Source organism: Stigmatopora nigra, chromosome 12 (assembly GCF_051989575.1).
Source record: "Stigmatopora nigra isolate UIUO_SnigA chromosome 12, RoL_Snig_1.1, whole genome shotgun sequence".
Lineage (NCBI taxonomy): Eukaryota > Metazoa > Chordata > Actinopteri > Syngnathiformes > Syngnathidae > Stigmatopora > Stigmatopora nigra.
In genome coordinates this window covers 5,588,620-5,611,729 of record NC_135519.1, presented here as the reverse complement: position 1 = coordinate 5,611,729, position 23,110 = coordinate 5,588,620, and the positions used below count along the sequence as shown (strand labels likewise).

At 40.4% G+C, this 23,110-nt stretch overlaps 4 protein-coding genes across 9 annotated transcripts in view; 1 reads left to right on the top strand and 3 right to left on the bottom strand.

Annotated features, from left to right (window-relative positions):
- The window catches only part of disc1 (DISC1 scaffold protein), a 29,590-nt gene extending 27,246 nt beyond the window's left edge, over positions 1 to 2,344 (bottom strand). For 2 of the 6 annotated variants that reach the window (XM_077729868.1, XM_077729870.1), the window contains exon 1: positions 1,718 to 2,338. In XM_077729868.1, the coding sequence (XP_077585994.1) occupies positions 1,718 to 1,781 (64 nt within the window). In that variant the 5' untranslated portion in view covers positions 1,782 to 2,338. Of the gene's footprint in view, positions 1 to 1,717 lie in introns of all 6 variants that reach the window. The other 4 variants (XM_077729869.1, XR_013328104.1, XR_013328103.1 and 1 more) reach the window with 4 other exon arrangements.
- Positions 2,345 to 3,998: 1,654 nt separating this feature from the next.
- On the bottom strand, positions 3,999 to 8,473 carry tsnax (translin-associated factor X). The gene is made up of 6 exons (XM_077728897.1): positions 7,936 to 8,473; positions 7,470 to 7,547; positions 7,273 to 7,387; positions 6,913 to 7,043; positions 4,599 to 4,708; positions 3,999 to 4,427 (listed from the first exon to the last, which is right to left on the bottom strand). Exons 1-6 carry the CDS (start codon positions 7,949 to 7,951, stop codon positions 4,050 to 4,052), a joined length of 828 nt encoding a protein of 275 aa, XP_077585023.1. The 5' UTR covers positions 7,952 to 8,473; the 3' UTR covers positions 3,999 to 4,049.
- A 686-nt stretch (positions 8,474 to 9,159) lies between these two features.
- Positions 9,160 to 18,256, top strand: egln1a (egl-9 family hypoxia-inducible factor 1a). The gene is made up of 5 exons (XM_077728896.1): positions 9,160 to 10,247; positions 13,935 to 14,054; positions 15,798 to 15,934; positions 17,041 to 17,108; positions 17,228 to 18,256. The coding sequence occupies exons 1-5, from the start codon at positions 9,540 to 9,542 to the stop codon at positions 17,275 to 17,277; spliced, it is 1,083 nt and encodes a 360-aa protein (XP_077585022.1). The 5' UTR covers positions 9,160 to 9,539; the 3' UTR covers positions 17,278 to 18,256.
- On the bottom strand, positions 18,113 to 22,592 carry gpr137ba (G protein-coupled receptor 137Ba). Its single transcript, XM_077728895.1, has 7 exons — positions 21,814 to 22,592; positions 20,875 to 20,924; positions 20,510 to 20,732; positions 20,299 to 20,445; positions 19,702 to 19,830; positions 19,395 to 19,516; positions 18,113 to 19,306 (listed from the first exon to the last, which is right to left on the bottom strand). Exons 1-7 carry the CDS (start codon positions 22,177 to 22,179, stop codon positions 19,186 to 19,188), a joined length of 1,158 nt encoding a protein of 385 aa, XP_077585021.1. The 5' UTR covers positions 22,180 to 22,592; the 3' UTR covers positions 18,113 to 19,185.
- Between the last annotated feature and the right edge of the window lie 518 nt (positions 22,593 to 23,110).

Below are 23,110 nucleotides of genomic sequence, written 5' to 3'. Positions count from 1 at the left end.
TTATATTTGTTTTTATGGGCATTATGGAACAACCACTCCACAAACTGATGACTCCCGCCCCTTTGTGATGTCATTGCAAAACGATTCCCACGTGATTGTGGAAATTCAGGGCCACAGGAAGCAGCACTTAGGGGAGAGTTGGGATCTGACACTGTAACGGGAGCACAAGTTAAAGGGTTGTTCTCATTGTCCTCATCTCCACTGGGACTTTCATCTAAAGCTCAGGTTACTGTGTTTTTGTAAACGTGGCCACTGTTCCACAACCACTTACGCAATTTCCATCTCGGTTCCAACTAGCCACCATCTGTTGTGAAATTATATACGTCATTGGAACTAGTTGAAGATGAAATAAGCAGGAGTCACAATTATAAAAAAGGGAAGGGCTGTTGATTGTCCTACATAGACATACTTCGATTACACAAAGAAGGGTCTTCCCAGTAAAAGGAAGGAAATGCCTCAGGGCCTCTTTTGTGTTGCATGGCTTTGCTAAAGCCTTTCGAAGTTGGGATATTCACTGCTTCCTGTCGGGATTTGAGGAGAAAGCGCTTGCCAGGAGATATGAAAATAGAAAAGACACGTCACAAGTGACTTTCACGTTTTTTTTCCCCAGGAAGTTTCCCTAAATGATTGCAGGCCAAGAGCAAGAGGAGACCAAAATACTTGCCGGTAGGTCATTGTGTTTCAGTCAAACAGGCCCTGATTATTTACATTGGGAGATAAAAGAGGCCCAGTTTGCTGGCCTTCAGTTCAACATGGAGTCCCGTTGGTTGTTGAAAGTGCTTCAGCTAAAGACGGAAGGAATGCAGAGGATCTCGTAAAAACAAATCATATGAGGAACAAACTCAGCAAGGCACACATCAGCAGATCAGCAGATCCATGTGTCAGCAGGCTCCTTTACAACAGTATGCCTTTAAAGATGTGGAACACCCCACAACTTGTGACCCCTCATGATCTGTATCATTTTTATAACATGGCATTCTACCAAAACCACATTCCCACTTCCTGCATGCTCACATGAAGATCGCCACCGATCTAAATTTACTTATTAAAAGCCTTGAAGCACACAACCAAATAAGTTTTTTTTTCTTAGAAACTAGCACAATCGAATGCTGCACAGATCAGATTAGAGTGGATGATTAATATAAAAATAATTCCTTAATTCATTATCTGAGCTGCTTATCCTCTCAAGGGTCACGGAGGGGTGCTTGAGCCTATCCCAGCCACAAGACGTCCTATCTATTTCAACTTGGAGCGCAAAATGAATGTTCATTTGTCCCTTCCAGTAAAAAAAAAAAAAAAAACATTGGTCTTCTAGTACAGTCAATGGCAGCTTGCATTTACATCCAATATTTTATTTTATTATTTACTTTAGAGTGTTAGATGGGACCATAACCAGTGTGTGCATATATGCACTTAATATTTTTTTAGGTTTATTTACATTTTGAACCTTGTTACTCTCCCTAAACAGGGTTAAAGGAGTTAAGTGTCCAAAAACTTTGTTTTTTTTCCAATTCACAAAAATAGTCCCTTGCTCTATCAACTTTTTTAATAGCTATTTACTCCATCCTTGTTAATGTACGTGTTTTATTACTTCCCTTGGGCTATTTTTGTTCATTTCTATCCTGTATTTGTGCACTCCAGAACCTTTTAGTTCATCACCAACTTGAAGACTGCCTCCTCCAGGAAGAAGAATCCCAACAAGAATAAGTTCACTTACTTTCCATAACTCCTTGTCTGTAGTGATGCAGAACGTTGATGTGGCCCAAAAATCCATAAAACATGTCTCCATGAAGAAAGATCCGAAAAAAGTGGACGCTTTTGAACAACAGTTTGACGTCCTGCAATTAAACACTGACACGAAGCATGACTGCGATTGCTCACTTCCGCTCTGGAAAATTCAACTTATTTGTCTCAAACTAGAGAATTAAAACAAATCAACTTTTACTGCCACAGTTTAGTCCTTCAAAGTGATTTTCTTGGCTGTTTCGCGGACTTTTCTGATGCAAGCGATTGGCACCGGCGATAAATGCAAATACTACATCAAAACAAATAAGCAAACAAAAAGTGCGTGTCTTCTATGGAATAACAATACCAGATGAAGAATTTGGCGATTGGTCGCCGGATCGATGATCGGTCGATTGGCGAGAGGAGGACGATCCGTTAGTCGCTGCCCCGTGTCGTGTTGGAGCTCCTACGCAGGGAGGAATTTGACTCCAGCCTCCTTCATACCGCCTCTATTCCGTCGCAAGCATCCTATGAATGTTGGGAGACGCAACAGCGCCTTGAACGCGCGCACGCGCTTTATTTTACTCTCAAATTGGCATGCTTTAATGCTAAAAATGAGTCATTGCAACAAACTTCTTTGTCAAATATGTTTCCATTGAAAAAACCCAATTCAATGAAGTTATTATTATATTTTAGTATGTTTTGCTGTGGTAGAAGAGCCATAACTCATCTCATCTCATTTTCTAAAGCGCTTTATCCTCATTGGGGACGCAGGGGGTGCTGGAGCCTATCCCATATGTATACATACATACATATATACATATTAATTGCTCTGGGATATACTCAAGCATCTTTATAATGTTTGCAGCTTTATAACTTGGAAGATTAAAAGTAAAATTAATTCAATTAAGGTATTTTTATATTTTAGTATGTTTTGCAGTGGTAAAACAGCCATGAAGTTCTCATCTGTATATATGTATGTATGTACTTCTATATACGTATACATACATATGAATTGCTCTGGTATATACTCAAGCCTAATTTATAATGATTGCAGCTGTATAACTTTTTAAATTGCAAACAATCTACTAGTCATTTATTTTATACCATGCTTCAACTCATTTAGAATGGAGAAGCCTCTAGCAAAAGACTATTTTCTCAATTTAACAGGCAAAAAAATGCACTACATGACCAATGTGGCCATGGTTTGGATTAGAACAGCTGCCAAATAAATGACTTAGCCTTGCATGTACTCTTCTGTATGAGATTAGAAGCATTTAAGCAAACAAAGAAGCTAACTGCTTGCTTAGTAGACACCTCATGACCCGAGAGGTTATCAAGTTTAATTATGCCATATCAAAGATATACGTAACAACATGACTAATCGCCCAAATGGATGGATTAATCCAATTCTTCCAGACAGAAACAATTTTGTAAATAGTTCAGATATGATTGATTCAGTTTTTTTCCTAATCCATGGCAGTTTAATATGCATTTTTTGCCATTAAAATAAGTTTGATTACACTAATTTTCTGAGGAAAAGTACTTTTATTTTTGCACTTTTGCAATCCATTGCCCAAATTTTGGAAGGGATTTTATAGAATTATTTGTACATTTTTATATATAATATAGGTTGAGCAAAAATACAAAATGTTCTCACATGAAAAGAATACTTTTAAAATAGTAACTCCTTCTATTGGAGGACAAAATAGAAAAAAAAACTACCAGCAGATGGCAGGCATAACCTTCAAACTTCAAACTCCAAAAGGCCCAAACTTTATCAACACCAAATTTGACTCAATCACCTCTTTTTTAAAGCTTTGCAAGTTCTCAACTGAATGCATTAAAGTAAAAATTCCAACCATACTACATTTTCAGTTAAATAAATGACTGCCAAATATAGCTACACAAAAAAAATTGTATATCTAAAGATAGGTTAGGGATGATTGCGGGAGTATTGTCCCAAGAACACGGGGTTTCTTGACTTCTGTACTGGATGTGCGTACGTGTATATCAGGTGGCTGCAAGGGAATGGGACCGAACAAAGGTCACATGCTCTACCTTAGATTATCTCTGTGTGATAGGGGTGGAGGGCGGGCTGAGAGCGAAATAAAATAAACACACACGTTATCAAAGAAAACTAGCAAAGTATGGCATGCCTTCTGCAAAACCAGTATCCGAATGACTACAGTATTTAAATCTCGGGAGGGGAAAAAAAAAGATACAATAGCATTGTAGCAATACTTTATTGTATTGTGAAAAATAGAAACCATGCCAAAACCAATCACAAAGACTTTTACAAAGACGAAATAAGAGTAGAGGACTTAGAGCACAGTTTCTTCGGGGTCCATGTGAGTGTTTCGGCTTGAGAAGAGATCGGCTAGCATATGTTTGGGAATTTCAGAACCGCGGACTCTCAGAGTGTAGCAGGCGTCCTCTACTTTGCCCAGACTTTGACGCAGCGTGTGCAACTTCTTGGACACCTCGTACGGGCCCGTGTTTCCGATGAAGGAGAAACCGTCGTGGATCTGGCGTAGGAACTGGGTCAGCTGGAAGGGTGTGTCCATATCACCGTTGCCCACGCTACTAATACACAAGCGCATCAGCTCTCCTGTCAAGTCAGCCACGCCCAGCAGGTAGTCTGCGGGCATCACTTGAAAAGTCAGAACCTGAGATTCTGTTGAAGGATTGTCAGCAGAACCCTGAAAAGAGACAAAAAAGTGTTAGAAACTAAATAAGTTGAATAAATGATGTATGTTTAAGCACTTGCGGATCAGTCATTGGACTTAACTATTTAGGATTTGTACTATATAATGCCAGTACAGTATACTATCAGTAAAAAATTGAAAATTACATTGTTATTAAAAAAATACCTTGTCTCCAGGCATGAACACCAGCCTGGAATTGATCTCCTCCAAACTTATCAGTTTGCGATGACGGATGTAATGCTGAAATGAAGCAGCCTCCACAAACTCCTGAATTCCTGCATACATATAAATCACATTAAAATGAATTACACAAACCCATTTGCAGGACTTCCCCACTAAACTACTAAAGAATATTAGGCATCTATCCTGAATTTCCATATGAACCCACTCATGTAATATATACAAACTTTTGCAGGTAAACATAATACATCTATTTTGAGCTTTTTTAGGGGTGTACAACAGTTCAAACTTGCAGTTAATTTTGTTTTTAAAGAACCTGCTATCCTTGAGGAGAGAGCGCTAAACATCAACATTGAACAGGATGTTTTCAGGGGGAAGTGGCCACTGAGCTTAGTTTTTTGGAAGTGTCATCAGCAAGTTGCATAGAAATAAAGCAGGACTGCAGATATATAGAAAAAAAATATGGGTGCCCTTAGAAAGTTGGCATTGAACCACTGAACTGGACATTCCAAATTTTAAATAAGGTGCAAGGCAGGTTATGTAAATGACATTTTAAAATTCTTCAGAAATTTTAACCAGAACCACAATATCCCTCAATTTTGTGACTGAATAGTGTTCCTGAATTTACACAATACTGAATACAGTAGTTTAAAAAGAGGAAAAAAATTGTCAGAATGCATATCAAGCCGAGTGTGCGTAAACACTACAGGCTATCTACAGCGTATAGATCACAGATGCAGATAGTGATTCAAACCTGTTTCCTGCAACTGTCTTTTGATTTGAACAACAGTGGCCATTTTTTGTGGCAGGCTAGGATGACCCCTCATTTGTTTTCTGGCCCAGTGTAAACAACAATCAAATAATCACAGGACGGAAGACTTTGTATCCAAGGTTTACTTTTGGCGCGGCAATTGAACTTCAAAAGGATCTGCTATCTTGGCCCGGGCGGGCTCACCACAGCGAGCTACGCACAGCTGGGACAAGGATGTGCTTCATCTCTTTTTCGTCCTTGACTGGTGTCAAAAACACTCGCAGCACTTTGTTTTCGTTTTAGTTGGATAGGGAAGATCCTACTGTGGAGACTCTTTTAGCTTTTGCAATGTCTTTTATGAAAATGAGTGCATGAAATTGCCTCAATTTGAAGGTCAACCAGCATCACGGAACAAACTGTACCTAGAGGTGCCAATGCAATTGAAGCATGAGCCCTGTCTTGTTCTTTTATTGCATTGTCCATATCAAATGAGTAAATAAGTATTTTAAGCTTGAATAGTCTCCACAAATGCAGAGTAAATGCATTTGCCAACTTTAGTCATTTGCGCTACACAGACATAAAATGTTAATTTTGGACAAAAGCAGAACAAAATGATGGCCCACTGAGTTCATTATGATCCATATTTTATGAAAATTAATTGACAATATAATGTTTTGACGACTGGTGGTGTATGAAACACATACTTGATAAAAATGTATTTAACTTTTGGTTACTTGGAATACAAAAAATTCAAAAAGGCATTTTATGTCTGCAAATTTGGAATAAAAACGGAATTCCATGATGTGGATGTGCTGAAATTAAGGAAGCCAATATTTGTTTGACTCCACCAAGCAAAGGATTTCCAAATGGAAATTCCCGAACACTTGCTAATGCAGATCTTCCGCTAAGTAGCTTATCAAAGTGCAGTGTTGACCTGTTATCAGCAGCAATTAGGTTCAGATTTTGCTCTCAATGTTGTTAACAGCCTCTCTATGAGGAAAAAAATGAGTCATTATACATGCCTGGAGACTGCTTGTCTACATTAGCCATACTGAGCTCTAATAAAGATGATAAAAACGGAGTGGGCAAAGGAGCCTAATTGGTGGGAACTGCAACTGGTCACGTCGCTGAGGATGCAGCATTGATTTAAAAGTGACTACAATCTAAAAATGACTTCCCTTCCCCCCCTTCTGAGCTAGATAACAACTCACCATCACATAAGTTTGTCTCCAAACACTGCAGACATTCAAGCTACTCTCACAAGAACCAATAGTGATGCAAGAAGTGGAAAAACAACTTTATCAGAATGTGTTGTTGTTAAATGAAAGCTTGTACCAAGGTCACACAACCAGAAATTCCATTATCAATACAAAGTAAGGGAGGAAAAACAGCATGTGCATGATGTGTAGTTTTGTTTATTTAATTTTTTTATGCTTAGCAATTGATCAGTGTGTGTGTGTGTGTGTGTGTGTGTGTGTGTGTGTGTGCGTGTGTGTGTGTGTGTGTGTGTGTGTGTGTGTGCATGTGTGTCAAAAGAGAAAATGATACCTGCAGTAAACGCCCTGTGAAACTGATAGATGTCTTCTCCTTTGAGTTCCCCTGCAATTTGACCAATTTTCTGTCTTACTCCATCCAGTTTCACGTCTGCCTCATTCAAAATGGGTTCTGCATCTGGAACACTTGCAATCCAAAAAGAACAACAGAATATTAAATACAATCAAGTTTCTACTTCTACAACCTTAGAAGTAAGACAATTGCCCTTTTGCATGACTTTTTTGGTTTATTTTGAAAGGAATAATTCTAAAAAAGGATGAAAAATCTACTTTGTGCCACTTTGTGCATTTTTTCTAAGGATTATATTTTTAAAATGACAGTTTAAACAAAAGAAGAAATCTAAATCATAAATACCTTGTCACTCTGTGTAAAAGAAATATCGTCCTCTTGCTCTCGATGGTGACATCTCTACTGAGCTTAACAAGACGCTCATATTTGTCGTGCTTGGTGTCAAGCTCCTTTTGGAAGACTTAAAATTGGAAATATAGGTAGGAATGTGAGTAAGCATCCTTATAGCTTAGGAAGTGGTATAGATACTAAGATGTAGTTACCTTTGAAGGCTTCAATGACAGGTGATGTAGTTGCTTCAGAGTGCAAAGCTTCACCAGCATTTTTCTTTGGATGAGCAGCTGAAAATGATGCAACAAAGAATCAGATGTTTTATTCAATACCTAAAGAAATATCACACAGCTCTTGTGGGTTATCAGTAAATTTATTTTGGGTTTTAAATCCCACCTTTTGTTTAGGAAAGTAATAACCTGACACAATGCATTGTGCTGCAGATAGATAATAAGTCTTTGAACATGACATGTATTATATTGTTCCTTGTTGTGATGCAAAAACATCCAGATAGTGCACTACAGTACTAAGTGAAAGTAATATTTATTCTCCTGGATCTATTGGAAAATCGAAATCTGACGAATTTATAATGTAAACATACAAGTTGACAGGCGATATGACAGATCTGGCGTTTACATGCTAATGTGAGCAGGAATTTGTACCAAAATCTCAACTTACCTGCTTGTTTATTCATGGCGTCAACGTTACAGTGTAAAACAAATTTGAAGATAAAATGTGATTTGAGACGGCTGCTTATGAATGTGAAGCGCGTTCCAAAACAAAATACCAAGCAGTTTTGCTTCCCGATCTTTCCTTAAAAAGGTCGTTATTTAAGTACATACATTAGATCGCGTAGCGCATTAGAAAACGGTACGATATATATAGTAGTATATTAGTAATTCCTCCCAAAACAAGATACTATATGTGTATTCTTTGCAGGCAGTGGGACTGTGACGTTGATTGTGTGGTTTTTGTGGTGTTTTGTGGGTAAAAGGAAATAGAGAGAGATGTGCATTTTGGGATATGTAGTATTTTGCAATAGAAGGCGGTAGGAATGGGAAAGTAAAACTACTTGCTTTTCTCCATTTCGGAAAGACTGTTTTATTTGCCCTTATAATTCAGATGCGACGTTAAAATATCAATTTCAGTACTTAAAGTAAATAGAACTGGATCCAGAGACTTGTAAAAAGATTGAGTACGTACGGCTTGACTGTTTTCAACTCTACTTTGCCCTTTTACTGCATATTTTGCCTTAAAATACCAATTTATAATCGAATGTGACGCAGACTGTCCCAGAATGCTTACCAGATGCGTGATATAATGCAATACTGAAAATTACAGGACATTATTGGGTTGATTACACAAGGAGACGTTGTTAAAATGTGGTTTTAATCATTTGCACTTGAGAAGCACTCAAATGCATTTATTTTGACAGAAAGGAGATCTTGAAATAAATATTTTGTCGGTTGCTGAGAGGAATTTCACAAATGCCAGTCAAAATGAGGAAACGCGCTCCTGTGACGTTGAGCGGTGCTACCTTCAATGGTTGTCATTAAACTCATATCTAAGACGCACTTGTGTTTCTACAGTGCATAATTTAAAAATCTATATACAATCACGCTAAAAATTACCACTAATTTTGCCCATTTGATACTTTACTCCAAAATGTTAACTTTAACCACAAAGGGAACATTCCATAACACTTTCAGCATTGCATTTACTGCATATTGTTAGGATGTAAGACTACAAAAGAATGCACCATACTCGTTTATGTCGTGACAAATACATCAACGATAATGGCGTATGCGCGTGTACGCAAAAAGGAGAGACGCGTTGTAATGTGAAAGGAGCGCCCGTGCGCGCACGTGCTTCCCGGTTCGTCGGCTTTCCGACGACCTAGAACACAACATCATGGTTTGGGCTCGGCTTTCGCCTGACGTCAAAGTGGGCGGGTCGGGAACAGGCTGGGAGCACCGAGCGTCGCCATGCACGACCCGGGGGCGCGGACCGACAGTTAGCTAGCAGAATGCCCCACGAAGATCTCGACGCAGGCCATTTCTTTCGCCCCAGGTCCTTTACTGTGGCGTCTTTCCCCCCACGGATCACGAGGAGAAGCCGCAGGTGTTGTGGAACGTTGCGCGATTAAGTCCCAACTCCACGATTTCGCTCGTCGTAGCGTAGCAAGAAGCGGCGGAGGCGCTTCCAAAGTTGTCGGTTAGCAGGGCGCGTGTGAAGGATTGGAATTAAAGGAGCCGCGCTCCCCGTTGTTGTTAGCGGCAAACATGGAGAAGCTACAGAGCGACTTGGAGCGAGAGCGTCAGTACTGTGAACTTTGTGGGAAAATGGAGAATCTTTTGAAGTGCGGCAGATGTCGAAACTCCTTCTACTGCAGCAAGGAGCACCAAAAACAGCACTGGAAAGAACACAAGCTCACTTGTAAGGAAGTGGATAAGACGCAGCCTCCGAAACAGAAGCCCGAGCCCGAGCAACCACCGGGGGATGCGAAGGCACCGGATAAATGCCCGAAGAAGAACAGCCCCGATCAGGCAATCGCCACGTCGCCCTCGCCCCAAAACACTCACGCGGAGCCGCAGGCGCTTGGGGAACAACCGGCCGAGGACGGATCCAACAATAGCGCCACACCTAACGGACAAACCATTTTATCCCCGCAGAATCTGGCCACGGAGTACGTCATCCCGTGCATGAACAAGCACGGCATCTGCTTGGTAGAAAACTTCATGGGCGAGGAGATTGGACTGAGTATTCTGGACGATGTCAAGGCCCTGCACAATACCGGCCGATTCACGGACGGCCAGGTGGTTAGTCAAAAAAGTGACTCCACCAAAGACATCCGTGGGGACAAAATTACCTGGGTTGACGGGAACGAACCCGGCTGTGAGAAGATCCGCTTGCTCACCACGCGCATGGATGACGTGGTTAGACATTGTAACGGCAAACTGGGCGACTACGCAATTTTTGGAAGGACAAAAGTAAGTAGTGAAAAAGGTGGGCACCGTCAATCGTTTATTTCTATCTCTCTTCACATCGTTTTGCATGAGTTGTTTGTTTGAAATCTATACGCAATGACCAAGGGATTTTACTGCACAAGCACGGCCTGCAGCATCCATTACTTCACTTAAGTTTGTCACGTTTTCCAACTCAACTTGACTTTGATTGGACGGTTCAAAGGATTCCACTAAATCCAGAGTGTGCAATACTATACGCAGTAAGTAGATGTATGTTGGCAGAACATTGGTAGGTGGGCATTACCTTAGATGATGAAAGATAGCCGATTAAAAATTTGACACTGTAACCATCACCCCCCAATAAATGATGGAGACGTACCGTACGATATACGACAACAAAAGTTATTTTTAACAGGAGTGCCGGCCGGTGTCGGTGAGGCGCTCATTGTTAAAGCTGCAGTGAATTAGAATGTATTCTAAAATGATCAGTTAAAAGGTTCATATTACAGAAACTTTTTTGAACTGTAATCAAATTTCCATGCAAATATCACAAAAATGACAATCTCATGATATGGTAATACAATAATTATCAATGCATGGTTCATGAAATCAACCCTAGCATGTTCTATGATACAAAGTATTTCCAAAGACCATAGACCATCACTATATTATTGCAGGATTCCTTTATAACATAGACACTTTTGACAGTGATCGATTCTAGGTGGGAGCATATGCATAACCTATTAGCAGTGTACCAATATAGCGTCGTATCAATATATTATTCACACCCCCAGAGTGCAGCACATAAACAAGCTTATGATGACGCACACGCTCTTCCGCTTGTCATGGCGACCAGAGTGGCAGATGTCTGCCATGTTTCTCTCATTTGAGTTTGGTGCTTACACTTGAAGATAATACAGGTGCATGATGAAAAATAAAAATGGACTAAGTAAAGCTTTTAATGTTTCCCTCCCAGGACGTTGCTAACCACCTGTGTCTCTTTCTTTGGCAAATGTATAACCTCCTACAAGCAGATAGACCTGGAGGAGGATGGTGCTTGTTGTGATGAATGACCTACATTCATGATAGCAGAATCTTGACTTCAGATATGATTTCCAAGGTTATAACATTGTAATTTTCTTGTGAGAATTACCTAGATACTGGTATAGAAACCACCACTTGGCGTTTTTAGCCAGCGCTTACTTTGATTGCTAGTTTCAATCAGTCTGCAGAGTGATGAAATGGTTTTGGATGCTTCTCTCGTCATTTCAAAATTGTACATATGCTCCATTTAAAAGATATTTCCCCCTTTCGCCTAAAATCACCTTGCTCAGAAGTCCATTATCGAGTGATGCCATTAGCATGAGTCACGATTCCCGTCCACCAAGTTGTTGCTGTTTTCTTAAAATAGAATTAAACTTTTTTTGGGCCAATACTCTATCCTAAAAAAATGTAAGTGCAGGTTGAGTAACATAGACAGCTGCTATTTTAGGGTTATGTCCTTATCCAGTTTCTTTACACCTGGGTGATTCTCAGCAGACGGCCTCTAGGTAAACACACTTTTGAGTACGCGACAAGTGTGTGTGCAGCCATGCGCCAAGCATTGGTCACAATTTGACTTCCTTGCCTACTGCCCTGGTTGCCCTGACAAACACTCACCTTGGACTGTGACCAGAGAAAATGAGCATGACTTGCACAAATGAGAAGGCCTTCTGTGTTATTGGCTCAAAGTGACCTGACATAATGTAAGCAGATATGGTATTGGGAAAAGGCACAGGAAAATATGCTCAAATTGTTATTTGATGGAATTGTTTTCATTTCCCCTCTTCATTTGATTCAATTGTTGGAGGTGACGGTCAGCTGGAGATGTTTGGACTGAACAAATTGAGATTGGTTTGTTGAATGCATTCATCATTGAAATTTTAGAAATATTTTTTTTTGTGTTTCTGACATTCTGTAAATATTCTCTCAGGGCTGACCATCACCATGAACAATTTTCAAGGAATGACAATATTCAAGACCCTTTGGTGGTTGAGGTTCAATGGTTACAATGTTTTCTGAATGAAAATGACAACAGGAAAGTTTTTCTTATTTTAGAATTTTGATTTTGGTTATCTCCTATTCGTTTCTTGTGTCTTACAATAACATTTTGCTTAAAAAAAACAAGTGCTCTGATTTTATTGTATTGTTTTTCATCAGGACTGTCAGTAGTTGGACCTGATTGCGCTTTGAAAGAAGTTGACCGTTGACCTACATTTTAAAGCAGTATAGAATAAGAAGGCTAGAGGAAGTCATGTGTTGCTGGATTCTCTGAGTGTTGCATATTTTGCCATAAGTTGTGAGAGGCTGCTGTTCCTTTTTCCTTTCCATTTGTTTCCTCAGTCCTCACAAGTCCATGGTTCAACCCTATCTATACATCACCTTTTCCCGAAATATTGTTGGCACATTTTACTATCAACAGCGCAAGATATATTACATCTAAAGTACAAAACCATTATTCATGGTATCGTATGACGTAAGCAGAGAGTTGGATTATTTGGATAACAATATTTACAATCGGCTACAGTCATGTTAAGGTAATGTTGTTACACTCTTTAATCATATTATAGGCGGTCAAAGAGCCAATTATAAAGGCATTGATTTTTTTATGTTATGGGGTGTTGAAAATAGTTTTTAACATTGGGAGAAAAGAGCCTCTTGCTCTTAATTGGTATTTTTTTTCTGTGAAAATGACTGTTTTCTTTAGTGCTGATTCCAGTTTGGGATATTTTGCTTTGAATTTCTGATCCATATAACGATAAATGTTGTATTACCATATTGTGAGTCTTATAATACAAATTGTATTATATCCTAATGCACTGTTCAAGATCAATTGCCATGCCAGTCAGTCTACATAATATCTATATATTCATCGTCAATGTCTGTTTCTAAACAAATGCAGAGCATCAGTGTCTGCCCTTGTGTCACATCAAACGTACTACAACTACACAGTAAAAGGGAAAATGGGACAAAACAGCTCTGCACGTGGACTTCTCACCTTCAGTCACATAAACGTGTTCCAAGCAGCATGTGCGACATGAGCAGAGCTAAAGCACAGGGCGGGGGAGGACATCACGGAGGATCAGCTAGCCCTCCCTCCTCACGCTCTGCACGTAGCAAGACCATTAAAATACAAGACCCTCTGGAAAGATGCCAGAAGTCAAAGTTCACTGCAGTTCAAGTTCCTTTTGTTTTAACTCCACTTATACTCTCATAAGCATGTGCATGTATGCAGCATCTCAACTTATTACTGTTTGCATATTTTGCATTTTTTTGGTCACTCTTGTATTCCTAAAATAGTCAATCAAATTGATGGCATGCATTCATTTTATGCATTTTTATGCTCGTCTTTGTGTGAGCATGTTTGGGGTTTTTTTTTGGTTTGTGGCAATCTTGTGGTAAAACTGCAAGATTGTCCATACCAAACATTTGCAAAGTAAGTTTATTAGGGATGTGTCATGTAACAATGCGTCTCAGTCCATTTGATCTTGTTTAAAATTGTAATTATTTAAGAAAACATTCAGGTTAATCACTAAAATGTAGAAAATATTGATTAGCAGTGGTATTTTCTAGAGATGGGATCCTTTTTTAAATTATGGTTTCACTATCTGGTCTTTGGTTTTGACAATTTTAATCTTATCTCGTTATAATTTTGATTCATTTTGTCTTTAGGCTATGGTAGCATGTTACCCTGGAAACGGGACCTGTTACGTGCGCCATGTGGATAACCCTAACGGCGATGGACGTTGTGTCACATGCATATATTACCTTAATAAAGATTGGAGTGTCCAGGTATGTGACCGAAGTGGGGGTTTGAATTCATACTAATAGTTTTTTCACATGTCAAAAATGTTAATGATTCATAATTGTGGTGCATCGGTTAAAATTTTCTGACAGATCACCTATTTTTTGAAGAGCCCGACCTGTCCATCTTGGTTTTCCCTGTTCCCGATTTACAATAATATTAACCAGTCAATGTTATTGATTGTTTTTTTTTGTAGATATTGGAGGATATGGTTCAGCAGTTCATAGAAGAGATTGAAGTTTTTTTTGTGTGCTAATTTTGGAACATGATGTTGCTTGAATTGTCGTTAAAAGTCAAGTCTCCGTCTGACTTCCGTTGGCGAGTAGGACTTTGTGAAGTAAGCATATTAGCAGACAGCACTTATGTCTGACTGAGCCGCTATCTTGATTTATTCTACAGACAACAATGTTAGTACGTGGTGTCTGACCATCCTCCTTGTTGATAATCCCTTTAAAAAGTGATCCTGCTTATCCGACCACACCCAAATGGACACAAGGGCCATCCCCCCAACACACACACACACACACGATTAGTGACCTCTTATTATGTGACACATCTTAGATATATAAAGAATTAATGTCTGTATTTTAAGTGTAACGCCCCTCTTTTGCAAAGCAGCATCGGTAGTTTTGAGTCTGTTATTGGCCAACCTGTCAGACTTGAAGTGTATCTGTAAAGTGTTTATTATTTTAACATAATAATCATTGATGCTGTTGTTTTGTTCATGCACAGGCTTTCAATATTCCAAACTGGATTTGTCCAAGTCATCATTACATTGGACTCCCTGATTGACTCTTTTTTTGATGAGTTCTCCCCTATAGATAGTGGTTGCTAGGATACCATGGCCCTCTGAGAAGGGGGGTTTCTTCTAAAGTGGTCAAGTTCAGTTGAACCCCAACTTTTATTTACATTATTTCTAGAGCATGTCTCACTTGAGGCAACCTTAATATTGAAAATTGTATATTGTGCTCTTTTTTAGTGGGCAAAACATTTTGCTTCAATTTTAACATATAACACTAATATCAAATTTAGGCCAAAGTATGTAAATGTAAGCAATGAATAAGGGCTTTAAATTAATTAAGATTAGACAAACAACAGAGTGTGAATAACTTTTAGCCTGCTACACGTCGTGGAAAAAAAATTATAAAAGAACCTCCTCCTGCCCTCATTGACCCAATTGTGTTGACATAACCTTGTCGCGCTGCCGGCTCATTCTCCCTTAGTTTAAAAAAAACAAAAAACGCATGGGAGTGAAACCTCTTTTAAGCCTGCCAGTCAGTGTCCGTGTGAAAAAAAGTAGTCTCATAATCTCATTGGCTGTTTGTTAGGGTGAACGGCACGCTTGCAACAATCTGCTTTTTCACTTTCCAGGTCCTTTATCCAACAACAGCAGTTTTCCTGTAGGTTATTCTTGCTATCCCCTCCACAGGAAGGCCATCCCCCGCCACTGTTTCCTATCTTGAACTTTCCTCTGAGCCCCTGGACCCATTTTGACAAGCCTTTCCCCTTACTTTGGCATTTGAATAAAGCTATCACTGGGTATGGTTTAATGAGAGCTCATTAAGGCAGCGTCATCACAGCCGTGATGCGTCGTGACCTTTGAAAACCAAACAAAACAGTTTTAAAAGCAGCACGTGCTCTCTCGCGCTCTGCTACACTTCACCTTGCTTGTCTTGTTCTGATGATGTGTGAATAACAGAGACATGTTTTCCTCGTCTTGGTGTTTTCAGGAAAACGGTGGCCTTCTTCGAATCTTCCCAGAAGGAGAAGCCAGAGTTGCCGACATAGAGCCCAAATTTGATCGCCTGCTTTTTTTCTGGTCGGACAGAAGAAACCCCCATGAGGTTCAACCTGCTTATGCTACCAGGTGAGCTCCGGATTATGAATTAGGGGAAATTATCATTTATAGTGTTGTTTTGTTTGGTGGTTTGCCACAAAACGTTTGGGAAACAATAGCTTGAGGCACATTTCCAATTGGCAATTTGTACCATGACTGGGAACGCTCAACAGCTGAAGTACACTTTTGTCCGTAACGTGTACATATCCTTGAAGCCCTTTTGCCAGTGAAAAAGTGAAAAAAATAATCCAATTTTTAGTCACAAATTTTGGGTGTGCCTTATACTTGAATAATTACGGTAAATCTCAAAACCCTTGCACTGTAATGCCATCTAATCTCCTAATGCTGTATTTTATATTTCCATAGAGACTCATTCTTAGAGAACACAATCTATTTCATAATGGTCGCCGTGTATGCAGATATATTGAAGCATCCTGGAATGCAGTTTGAATATCCAAGTTTAAAATTCCAGTCAAGTTGCCAAAAGTTATTCACTTCCAGGCAGCGTAATGGAACGCAATTTTTCAAGCTATGTCAAATAGTCCAGTCATTTTCATGAAATCCACGTAACCGAACAGAAAGACTTGAAATAATACACAAAGTCAAAGCCCAAGATGCCCTTGTGGCCGTCTAGTCAATGCAATCGACTTTCCTGTCAGCTTTTGCTGATAAAGCTAATACTTGTAAATAGAAATATTCCAAACAATCTACAATCAAAGCCCAAAGTGCATGTCACATAGTCATGTCACCAGTTATAATGCTCAGGAAATAAAGTTAATGCAACAATATCCAAGTCAAATCCCAAGGTACACTTGTATAGGTGTCATTTCATCAATATTAATATGATAACTGCCACATACCACAATCAAAGACTAAATGCTGAATTTTAGTGCAAATATTTCGAAGGTCTAATATTCCAAATAAATAATTTCAGTACAGTACATAATTTGAAAGGGGCATTTTTATTCTTGCTGGTCCAAAACAACTAAACAATTTCAGACAATTAGCCTCTTTCTCCCAAGTTGTTCTGACAACAAGCTATATCAAATTTAACTGGAGTCGGGCCACGTGAATAAAGTGTGTGAAGAGCTGCACGTACACAGCGCTGAGTCAGTGCTTTAATTCTGTCTCCGCAGGTATGCCATCACCGTGTGGTATTTTGATGCAGATGAGCGAGCAAGAGCGAAAGAAAAGTACTTAACAGGTGGGATGGGTTGTGGACTAAAGACCCGTTTGTCTTTCTTAGCAACTCTGTTGATGTATCCACCTGCAATGTGGGAAGACTTGAAATAAACGCCTCACTGTTTTGCTTTGTGTGCACAGGAGAAAAGGGAGTAAAGGTTGAACTCGGCAAGCCATCCGATCCCAGCTAGTAGAAGCCGGCCTCTCCTCAAGGCAGCCAATAAGTGCTCGGTCCCCCAAAAAGTGGCCCTTGGAGAGCATGTCCATGTTTTACATGAGGCGACGGGAAGTGACTCGTGCATGTTTTTGGAAGAAAAGCAAGCCTACGCAGACAAGCGTATTCCTATTCAGGCAACCTTGACAACTCAATGGTCCTTGAAAGTCATGATATTGTACTGAAAGGGATGGTATGGTGTGTTTTTTTTTTTTTTTTACTTGGTTCTCTCAGCGCACCGTCTTAATCCAAGGTTGAACATTGACGCCGCAACTGACACTTTTCACACAACTCACAGGAATCATTGTCATCTCTCAGCGAATTCCCTTAAGGTACAGCATTCTGCATAACCTCAATGCATTATGCTTTTCACGTGGATTCCTCCTTTTTTTCTGCGACGTTCTGGAAAATGTGTTTGAGTTTGAAACGAAGAGGGATGATATGGATTAAAAACACATTTCTCCTGGCAGAACCACGATGTTTAGTTTGAATTTATTGTCCGGTTTTGAATTCACGCACTCTGGCTACTAGCACATTTAGCTTATGGTGCCCTCTTGGGGATGTCAATGGTTTAGCACAATTGTGTTTGATTTATTTCTCTCCCAATGGACCTTAGCTCACTCATTCAGTTCCATATAATGGAAATTCAATTACTAACAATGTCAAAAATTAGTCAAGTGACTATATCACAGCTGCTGTATTCTATATTCATTTGGGACCCCATTTTTGTATTACGAAAAGAACCTAAACACTAAGACAATTTGTTTTAGTGTTGCCTTAATTTGGTGACAAATCAGCAGTCAGAAAATGTCTTCAATAAATAACCAGATAGTATTTTATTTTTTTCCCGTTGTTAACACAAATTTTCAGGTACAATTTGTATACATATCTATATATTTTGGACGTCAGCCCGATGATTAATAGTTTCATTAAAATGAGTGGATTTACAAAGCAAATATGGCCTGTTGCTCTTTTTCTTCCGTCCAGGTCACGACACACAGTATAAAAACATGGTGAGCGATCGTAAACCTGATGGACTGGATTGTAGCGGTGGTGCGGAACCACTGCAAACTTCCAAAAGTTAAGTGGAAAGAAGAGACAGCTTGGTGAGATCCATTTAGGTTCTACATCAGTGCAAACTAAAATGCCAATTTAATACCTCTAACACTGCTAATCAAAACCACAACATGTTTTTATACTTTATAATATATTATTAGACAATGAAATGTCTAATGTGTGTACAGATGCATCTCAGTACATAGGAATGTGGTGGAAAAACCACAGTTGGCTGGTGGGATAGGCTCAGCACCCCCGCGACCCTTTTGTGATTAAGCGATATGGAAAAAGATCTTACAACGTAATTAACGAATATAAAATATTTGTGTGTTCTCAAATACACTTAAGTTTTTGAATTGAACTAATGGGAAAAAAATGTATTAATAATCAACGTATTGGGATGCACCTGTCGGTTATTGTATGCACAAAAAAATGATTTTTAGTCCATTTAGCACAATAAATGGCAAATGACTTTTAGTCCATTTAGCACAAAAAGTAGTTACAAAATAATTTACTACAATCTATACTGACTATAAGTTCATCTATATTAACAAATATGTATGGAAAAGAACACAATGATACAGTGCATAAACAATAGCTCAAGAAATTGATTAATCATCATATACGCAACAAAAGAGGAGTAAGGTCGGGGCCTCGATGTATACATAAATTGTGCAAATCATCTTCCCGTCAGTGGCCCTTCAAATACTGGCATGTTTCGGAAATCTATTTCCGGATGCAATATGAATGTGTCGAGTCCAGTGTGCTTCACAAGGGTAGTAATAAAAGTGTGCAAAAACATTTTGAATCAAGAAAGTCTGTGGCCTCTTCAGTAATGGCTGAGCTCTTCCGGAGGAAGTGGCAGGTGGTAAATGTCGTCCCCTCCGACGTAGGCGCCAATGCTGTTGCTGATGCTCTGGCTCCCCCACTCGTAACTGTCAGCGACTAAACTGCAAACGCAAAGGGGTGCCGTTAAGTCTCGTCTCTTGACTCTGTTACCAACTACATTTTTACAGATGTTTTGACTCCTCTATTTACCTGGCTTGTATGTTCTGAGGCATGACACTCCAAGCTAGGTCATCGTCGCTGTCGTAGCGTCGAGGATTGTCGAAGAAGTAAGCCCTGGTGGAGAAGACGTGACTAGGAAGTCCCGAGCCGGTCTGAAAGACAGCAAATTTCCACATATCTTGTTTTCATGTTACCTCACTGAATCATTACCCGGATTAAAGTTAAACTTCTAACTTCCTTCTTTTCCACAGGATTAAACTTTCAGTGTTACTCAAGTTGCATCTGCTTTAATGCCTGACATCTCAAAAGGGGAAGCACGTGCCTGTGGATGACTCACCCTGTCCAGGTTGGGCTGACGGACTCTGAAGAAGAAAACCACGAGAGACGTAGGTAGCAGTTCCCATACAAACAAGATCACCCCAAAAACAATATAGCCGGTGTCCCCCAGGGTAGACTGTAAATCTGCCTAAAAGGAAATACAAAAACACAAAGTTATTCAGACTATTCACCCAGTTTAACTTGTTTTTTACCTTTCTACAAGGCTTGTCCGAGTTAGAGTCAGTATGTATTGTTTTAAGCAGTTTAAAAGGAACACTATTTATTTTACTAATCAGTCTCTTGTCATTTATGAGAACAACACTGATTTAAATCACTGGTTAGTCTTCCATGGGTGGGAAATCCAACGTCCTAAAGGTTTTTGGGTACGGGTTTTGGTTCCAACTGATTTACCACAGACAGTTTAAACAATGTGGTTGTGTGGAAACCAGAAGCATCAGACTGCAATCCACTGATTGCACTCTCAATGGGTTGGAATAGTTTGCCCACCTCTGGTCGAGGCCAACTTTCTTTGGTTGGCAAATCTTTATCTGAAACCGGTTTGTGCCATGAAAGGGGTTGCTATTCCAAACAAACTGAGTCAAATTCCAAATCTTACCTGGTCAGAAACGTTATACCAGTCGTAGTCGAAGGAGTTGATGCTATTGTTTGAGAGTCCCAAGACGACCAGGTTGTAGCAGGCCCTGGATGTGTACAGGAGTATGACAATGGCTCCTATAGCACTCACTTGGCACACTGACGTTCCCTGCATGGAGAGTTAAAATCAAGAACTACTTCCACCTGTTTTACCATTGTGGCTTTACATTTACCTTGGATTCCAGATATATATTAGCCAAGGACATTTTAGCCATCTTGTAGAGACACAGCGAGAGTGAGACGGCGCTCAGGACGAAGAGGGTGTCGTTGATGGCCACCCTCACCAACACCACAGTGCGAGTGTCCGCTGCTGACATCCTCACCAGCATGGCACATGCTAGGTTGACGGCTAAAAACAGCACGCTCATGAACAGGAAGACTAGGTAGAGCGGCAGCCTGTTGGGACGGAATGACAGAATAGTTTGTTGTTTCAGCTGTTGTTGTTAACAGGTTTAATTAGGAGAGCTGGTTATTCTTTTTAGGATTTACTTGGCTATGAAATTTGTCACGTAATGGCATCAGAAAGTTTTTTTCTTACCTGTACTTCAGGAGCTCTGGTGCATATTTGGACTTGGCCTTGAACACGACCTGCCGTGAGAGAGGAACTTGTGTACTGTAAAATGCCTCGTGATGCAAAAACCAATGTTCACCGCTTTAATTCCAGCAATGATAAAAACCACGAAAGCGAGTAGCTCACAGCCAGACAGTTTTCACTACACACATTTTTGACTGCTGCTAAGAATAAGCCAGTTTTTGGCTTGAGAAGCTATTGTTTGATATGTGAATTATGTAAGCAGATGAAGAGTGAGTCATTCCATCACTCCTCGAAACTGATTAGAAAGCAGTGTTGTTTCAGCACGATGGAACTTGTCAATGAAATGATTAGAATAGAAACTGACTTTTGTCATTTTTTCATCAGTGTGAGGAAAAACAAGTGTGTTGATTCTCATATAACAACTGAAACAACCACTTGATTTGCCTCCAATGCTAAATCTCATTCATTGATACGGTAGTTGTACAGATTTTATTTACATCTCATTTCTAAACTACTAATCTGTTCAATTTGATATTACCAGGCAATTATTCATGTGTATGGTTTCACAATTCCAACTACAACGTGACTGACCTGCGTTCAACATTAGTTATAGATTTGAGGAACCATATTTTTGACATTTGTTTTGGCACAACTGAATCTTTAGTGCATTTTTAGTCACTTTCATTTGAAAGTGGCTTACAATACTAAATTCATAGTTGTGCCTTAAATTACAAGTTAATTCTATTTGCAATCTTCATTCATTCATCTTCCATACCATGTATCCTCGCAGGGACTTCGGACGAAATTAAACTACACCCAAGACTGGTCGCCATCAGCCACGGGGCACAGAGCGAGAAAGACAACCATTCCACGCTTGCCCGCATCGAAGTCAGGCAAGTGAACCGCTACACCATCAGGTGGCCCCTTGTATTTGCCACTCACCTGTGCAAAGTAGAGGTTCATGAGGCTGAGGGTGAAGAACTGCAGGCACACGGGCAAGCAGTAGAGCAGCCAGAAGGCGAAAGGCCCCAAAGTGTTGGCCGTCACAAAGTTCTTGAAGTAGAAGGAGAAGAGAACCGTGCGCAGGGCCGACCACAGCAGGCACAGGAACAGAAACACTGTCTGGTAGCTGAATCGCTTGTGCCGGTATCGCAGCACCAACCAGAGCTGAACGTAGATGAAAATGAAGAGCAGCGAGTAGAAGGCGCTGTAGACCACCGTCAAACCCAGGGTCACGTAGGGGGGCACGGCCGGCGTGAGAGTGGGCAGGGGGAACGAGTCTCGAGCCCCCTCCATCGGGGCCTCCATGGGGGTAGATGGAGAAGGAGCCGGCTTTCCCCGGGCTGGCTACCGCGTCAAAAGCTGCTCGATGCCGGCGCAGACAAAGCGACTTAACGGGTAGTCAAGGAGAGGGAAGCGGCAGGGGCGGCGACGGCGGCGGCGGCGGCGAGGGTGGGACCAGGCTCCTTCCCTGAGTCCGACACAAGGGCAGGCACATGATCGGGGCTGAGCTGATGATGGCCGCTCGCTATTGCACCGCCGGCGGCTAGGAACCTGCTCGGGACTCGAGTCAGCTCGCCCGCCTGCCTGCCTGCCTGCTTGCCTGCCCGACCGGCCGACTCCCTCCCCGGCTCTCGCTGCACGACACGCCCCCCTCGGCGCTGACGTTACTGCACGCATCAGCTGACGCACGACCGCTGTACCTTTAACCCTGTCATGGGGGGCCTCTCGCCACAACGCCGGGTTCCCCGGAGACAAAGTATACTGCTTCACATGCAAATCCACACCATTGGTACTATAATAATACTATAATGCGATTATTTCAGTGTTATGCCCTCTAACCTTTGCAGCTCTCTTGGTTTCTACAGCTATTTAACTTTACAACATTAGTTGTTCTATAACAAAAATGACAATTCCTGTGGATTTTTTATACCTATATTTCTATGTATCTTCTCTCAGTGTTTCAGTGTGTTGCAACATGCTGATGACACTATTTAAAACAAGTTCTGCAGGAACTAGAGACACATCCAATAGGTGGTGCTCAAGCACTTGGCCTATTTCTGCAGTCCATTTGGCTCTTAAGAAAAGGTGACCCTTTTTACGTTAACTTTGAAAGACCTTCCTCCAATTGGCCACAGCTTTCTTAGAATAAAAAAATATTTGATTTGCTAAAGAAGTACTAAACATGCAAAAAAACAAGTGGCAGAAAATGCTTTTTCTGCAACATAGGCATTTACAT

Coding starts and splice junctions, on each gene's coding strand:
- tsnax (XM_077728897.1), bottom strand. Junction 7,388..7,469: donor TGTCATTGAAGCCTTCAAAG/GTAACTACATCT, acceptor TCCAATTTTAAG/TCTTCCAAAAGGAGCTTGAC. Junction 7,044..7,272: donor CTTTTACACAGAGTGACAAG/GTATTTATGATT, acceptor TTGGATTGCAAG/TGTTCCAGATGCAGAACCCA.
- gpr137ba (XM_077728895.1), bottom strand. CDS start 22,179: ATGGAGGCCCCGATGGAGGGGGCTCGAGACTCGTTCCCCCTGCCCACT. Junction 20,925..21,813: donor TGAACCTCTACTTTGCACAG/GTGAGTGGCAAA, acceptor CTCTCACGGCAG/GTCGTGTTCAAGGCCAAGTC. Junction 19,831..20,298: donor GGTATAACGTTTCTGACCAG/GTAAGATTTGGA, acceptor ATTTCCTTTTAG/GCAGATTTACAGTCTACCCT.
- egln1a (XM_077728896.1), top strand. CDS start 9,540: ATGGAGAAGCTACAGAGCGACTTGGAGCGAGAGCGTCAGTACTGTGAA. Junction 10,248..13,934: donor CAATTTTTGGAAGGACAAAA/GTAAGTAGTGAA, acceptor TTTTGTCTTTAG/GCTATGGTAGCATGTTACCC. Junction 17,109..17,227: donor GAAAGAAAAGTACTTAACAG/GTGGGATGGGTT, acceptor TTGTGTGCACAG/GAGAAAAGGGAGTAAAGGTT.